Below are 5,671 nucleotides of genomic sequence, written 5' to 3'. Positions count from 1 at the left end.
TGCTTAACATGAACATAGATCATTAACAGTTGTCTTAGCATCCTTGATAGCTTATTCTCAGAACATGACTTTTACTTTGCTTCAGGGATAACGTTTATAAGAAACCTTGACCTTGCCTCAGTGTCTGTTTTGCTAGCCCTCTATGTAATTTTCCAGCCCACAGGAGCCCCTTGCCTCAGAGAGCCACGCCCCCTTTCCTTAGCATTTTATGGCGCCAGACGGCAGGACTACAAATCCCACAGGGCAACGCGCGCCAGCCTCAGCAGCCAATAGAGCGCGGTGTTGCTGGCCTGTGTCCCGAGTGACGAGCGTAGGCCGCTGAGCAGCGTCGTCCTGGTTGCTGTGGAGCCAGCTCGCGTGGCCTCACGCCTTGCCCGCCTCCTGTCATGGGCAGCGCGGAGAGCGCCGAAGCCCGAAGGGTGTCCTTCGAGATGGATGAGGAGGAACGGGTCCGGGTGCTGCAGGGCATCCGGGTGAGCGGCGCGGCGGGAGGGCGCGGGCCGGAGGAGCGTGCGGGCGGGAACGGGAGCCGCCGTCCGGGGACCAGATAGATGGAGGGGGCCGCTGGCACTCGGTGGGCCGCCGGCCGCCTCAAGTCGTTTTCCACCGCTCTCTCGGTTCCGGATTTGTTCCGTGCTCTACCCGTTTTTACCTGTCGTGTGCGTCTTGTTGCGTGTGCTGCAGCACGTCTTGAAAGTGTTCGCCTATTTCCAATCTTGTTCTCGTGCCTTTCTCCGTGAGGCAGCAAAAGGAGAGTTTCAGCTACCATATATTAGGTCATATGCCTTATCCGCCCTTCAACTAAAAGCCTACAGTGGGTCCTTACCACGTCCAAGAGGAGGGATCGCCTCACTTGCTTTTACAAGATGTCCTGTTGCCCACTGACCTCCCCATCCCTTCCCTGGCCTGTTCCCTCATCTTCATAAAATGCTTATTTTGCCTCAGACCCTCCATGTTGTTCTCAGAAGATCCCAGGTGTTTGATGTTTCTTCAGTTATCATTAACCTGGCTGTCTTCATGTTACAGCTCAAATGTCATCCAAGAATCCTTTCTTGACCACAGTCTCAAACAACTTCCCGGACCACTGCCACACATTTATGATTTTCACAGTTTGAAACAGATTGTGTTTATTGTGTTTCCCATTAGCTGATAGCTTGGCTGAAGTTCTTGTGTGATTCATGACTTTATCACCAGAACTTACAAGAATAAAAGCTTTTGTTTTATTGCAGGCTGGTAGCAATAAAACAGGTATTATTTAGTTTTCAACATATCAGTGAGTAGTAGAATTGGTAGTACCTCTACCTCTGTTTTGTTTTTAGACAGGGTCTCAGTATTTAGCTCAGGCTGGCCCAGGACTCTATCTGCTTGTCTCATAAGTGCTAGGATAAAGGAGGGCATATACCACCAAAAGTCTGGTTAGTCCATTTTGGAGGAACTGAGGTGCTCTAAGTTGTCCAATGTCACACAAGTAACAAAGTAGGAAACCCAAGACTATAAAGTAGGTCAACTCCAGAGCTGTTTGTTAAACTTTTTGCTATACTTCCTTTTATACCTGTGCATGGCACTTAGTGTGTACTTGGTCATCACTGTTAGGTAATAACATGAGTGAACCCAATGAAATAAATCAAGCTTCAAATGAAATGCTCTTTGAGTTGGGTCTAGGTGAATTAGAGAGGAGGTTCAGAAAAAGACTTCAGAGGGTCTGACATCTGAGCTCCTTAACTGTGTGACTTTACAAGAGTGAGCTATTTTTTTTTTAAGATTTATTTATTTTATTTGTGTAAGTACACTGTAGCTGTACAGATGGTCATGAATCATCATGTGACTGCTGGGAATTGAACTCGACCACCGCACTCACTCCAGCCCAGCTCGCTCTGGCTAGCGAGCTATTTTTTTGAGTTTCACTTTCGGATGGGGGGGGTAGGGGGGGAGAGAGAGAGAGAGACAGAGAGAGAGAGAGAGAGACAGAGAGACAGAGACAGAGAGAGAGACAGAGAGACAGAGAGAGAGAGAAAGAGAGAGACAGAGAGAGAGACAGAGAGAGAGTAGGAGGTTATCCTGGGTACTACCAAGGATCAGATGAAGATGTATGTGAAGCAATGGAGAAGACATGCAGAATGCTTACAAAGGCCTCACAAAGGGGGCCTCAGAATGTGCAGCATGTCAGGTGCTGACCAGCTGGAGTTGTCAATCTGGCTTGTGGCAAGAATTAAGCTGGGGAAGATGGCTTCTATTGAAAGGCTGAGAGAGAAGGAGTAGGGTAGATTCTAGGAAGACAGCTTTGGCTCAGGATATTCTTCACATTTGTTGCTGGGTCTCCTGTTTCAGGGGGATGCAGGCCTGAGTCTTCAGAAATTCAGAGAAAAGCACCCTTTTGGAGGTGGCTAGCTTTTAATTTCTAGTTCTCTTAATAATTCTGTAGAGTACAAAGTCTTTAAATGCTTTCTCTCCTTAAAATGCTTTGTGTGTATGTCTGTGTGTGCACATGCTTGCTTGTCTGTATGTATACCACATGCATGCAGGTGCTTAGGGTGGAAAAAAAAGATGTGAAATCCCTTGAAACTGGAGGTACAGATTATTGTGAGCTGCTGGTTCCTCTTGACGACCAATAAGCATTTTAAACCACCATTCCACACCCTAGTACAAACAATTTAAAGATGGAAAGTCAAGCTTAGAGACAGTAAGGACTTCCTAAGGCACCACTTGTGTAGTGTTTGGAATTAATCTAAATCTATCAGACTTCCCACCAGCCTGAGAACACATGTCTTGGTAGTCTGAAATTTTGACATTGCTTCTACTAAGCCTGACAGGGATGCTAAGACTGCCTAATTTTACCAGGCAGTTAAAGTGGAGGGAACTTCAGTAGATGTTAGCTTTCTTTTCTAGTTAGTCTAAGAGAATAATGGCTTGTCCAGAGATAGTCAGTGAGGTGGTTGGCTCAATGTTGGGAAAACATGTCTAGTGTGCCTGGTTTTAAAGAGGAAGATAGAAGAAAGAACATTACGGTAAATATTTTTGTAGTGGAGGCTCTGTTACTTTTGTAGTGGAGAGTAGTTACTTGAGGATTTAAGAGTTCCTCTGGTCTTCAGACAAATGAGTAAAAGTCAGCATAAATAAATAAATATTTTAAAAAATCAGATCAATATAAAGTAGTTGCCCTACTGAACACATGAGAAGTCATCAAGAGGTAGATTCCAAGAGAATATCTGCCCTAGTTCCTTCAGAGGAAATTAAATATTCTTAGAGACCACTTGTATTTAATCCCTGGGGCCTGATCCCAGTGCTCTCAGTTCCTTAAAATTAAGTGTTAGGGCCTTGTTCATTTGTGTGCGAATTTGCATAAATTTACATATCGAGTTCAAGCCCTAATTCTTCGGAAGGTAAAAGAAATTTAATTGATGCAAAATGCTGCAATTATATTCAACTCCTGATTTCAGACCAAGCATGCACAAAATACATAAAGATTGTTTCACCCAGTACATTGAACCTTATGGTCTTCTAAGAGAAGGCAACAATATCTTATAAATGTCTATTTTCTTCTTTTCCAACCTGTATAAGCAGCCATCTTTGTCATTCAGCTGAACTTGGTTGATTGTTGAAATCCAGACTCCTCATAGATCCCAAACCACTCTCCCTTTTCAGTGATTCACCTCTTATTTTGCCACACACTTTGGGAACCTATGCATGGAGCCGGATGCCTAAGCTCATTCCAGGCTCATTCCATCCTTCTGGCTAGATCAACTTTATCATTACTCATTGCTCCTCTGAGGCAGGTTCTGGACCACTTGGGAAGAGAATATGATGAAAGATTAGTCAGTTACACAAGAGACAGTCGACATTCAGATGCCAGGGAAGCTACTTGCCAGGGCTACCTGAGCTCCCTAGCAAACACTGCCAAAGTGCGATTTACCTGACACTGGTCTGGTTTTACAGAGATGGGGAACAAAGCCAGGCTCTCTGCTATCTTGGAGACTGGAAAGAAAACAAAAAGGTAACAAACAAACAAACAACAACAAAAACAACTGAAAAAAAACAAAACAAACCAAACAACCCTGCAAGTTCTGAGGAGGAATTAAAAGCATGTAAAAGTAGTAGGACTTATAGTTGTTTGAGGTGAGTTGGTGAGAAAATGCCTTTCTGATGAAGTGACATTGTTGGTATGCATGACCTGAGCTACTGATAAGAAGAATACATATGTATACTGTGCTAAGTGCTGTGCCAAGTATATTAAGGACATTTCTTCGGGTTCTGAGCATGCTGACCTTGTGCAATGTCATTGTTCCCATCCATTTTAGAGGTCAGATGTCACATGGTTAATTAGTGGAAGATTTGGCTCAAGCTTTGACTCTGAAGCAACATTCAGATGACTGGCCTCCTTGAGGGGTGAGGATACTTGAGAAGCCTTGCCATGTGGCAGGATCAGCCTGGGCTCAGGAAGCCAGGCAAGACTGTAAACTGGTAGACTGGATGCCACATTGCAGATCCCTAGGCAGTAGCAGTTTTCAAAGATTGGGTGGTCATTTTTTTTTTCCATTTTAAAGAAAACTGTACTGAGATGTATTTTAAATATAAATTTACCACTTCAGTGTTTTTTTTTTTTTAGTAAATGTACAGAATTGAGCAACTGTCACCTAATCTACTTATAGTACATTTACAAGATGTGAAAGCTATCTTGTTCCTAAGACACTTCCTATTGCCTATCTCCAAACCTGGGTAACCATATTCCTCCTTCCTCTATAAAATTGCCTTTCGTAGAGAATTTGTATAGGTGGGTTTGTGTATCTTGCAAGCCTGGCTTCTTTTGCTTAGTGTAATTCTTTGTGCAGTGCGGAGGTAGAACCTAGCATCTTGTGCTTTCTAGGCAAGTGCCCTACTACTAAGCCACACCTAGCACGCTAAACTTACTTTTTTTTTCTTTTCATTTTTTACTTTATGTGTATGAGTATTTTGCCTGAATGTACATCTGTGTGCTCCATATGCACAGTGCCCACAAAGGCCAGAAAAGTGTGTCAGATCCAGCGGGACTGGAGTTGCATACAGTTCTGAGCCACCAATGTGGGAGTTGGGAATTGAACCCAGGTCCTCAGAAAGAACAGCCAATGCTCTTAACTAATGAGCCATCTCACTAGCCCCTGTTAAACCGTTTTGGTATTGCTCTGTTGGTAGGGGTGTTTGCCTGTCATGTGAGAGTTTTAGTTGCTGAATATACTGCATTGTATGGATAAATAGTGCATTTGTTTATCCAATCACCAGTTGGTGGACGTTTGTATTGTTTCCATTCTAAGCTATAACGAATAAAGCTCTTGCAGATATTTTTTTTTTTGCCCTGTCCCCCCACATATGTTGTCTTTTCCTATGGATAGAGACTCAAAAGAGTCTATTTTCAGGATCATTCTTATATGGTTAAATTTAACTTTGAAGAAACTTCATTTGTTCCTCAAGATATCCCATTTTTCTGGTTCACCAGCCATACTTGAATGTTGTTCATATCCTTCCCACACTTGTTCTTGGTGTTGTTTTGATTGTAGTGATTTTAGTGCCGTGAGAGTATCCTATGGTGGGCTCATTTCTCTGGATCAGTTGGTATCTTTTATGGGCTTATTTGCTACCCACATGCTTTCTTTGGAAAGTGTTTATTCAGGCCTTTTCAAATTTTAATTTGGTTGTCTTT

At 43.3% G+C, this 5,671-nt stretch overlaps 1 protein-coding gene across 2 annotated transcripts in view; it reads left to right on the top strand.

Moving 5' to 3' along the window:
- Positions 1-279: 279 nt before the first annotated feature.
- The window catches only part of Chchd6 (coiled-coil-helix-coiled-coil-helix domain containing 6), a 211,628-nt gene continuing 206,236 nt past the window's right edge, over positions 280-5,671 (top strand). The window contains exon 1 of one of the 2 annotated variants that reach the window (XM_031382524.1): positions 280-473. In XM_031382524.1, coding sequence (XP_031238384.1) covers positions 387-473 — 87 coding nt within the window. In that variant the 5' untranslated portion in view covers positions 280-386. The remainder of the gene's footprint in view (positions 474-5,671) is intronic. The other variant, XM_031382525.1, reaches the window with a different exon arrangement.

Source organism: Mastomys coucha, unplaced genomic scaffold (assembly GCF_008632895.1).
Source record: "Mastomys coucha isolate ucsf_1 unplaced genomic scaffold, UCSF_Mcou_1 pScaffold20, whole genome shotgun sequence".
Classification (NCBI taxonomy): domain Eukaryota; kingdom Metazoa; phylum Chordata; class Mammalia; order Rodentia; family Muridae; genus Mastomys; species Mastomys coucha.
This window is presented reverse-complemented; position numbering and strand designations above follow the sequence as displayed.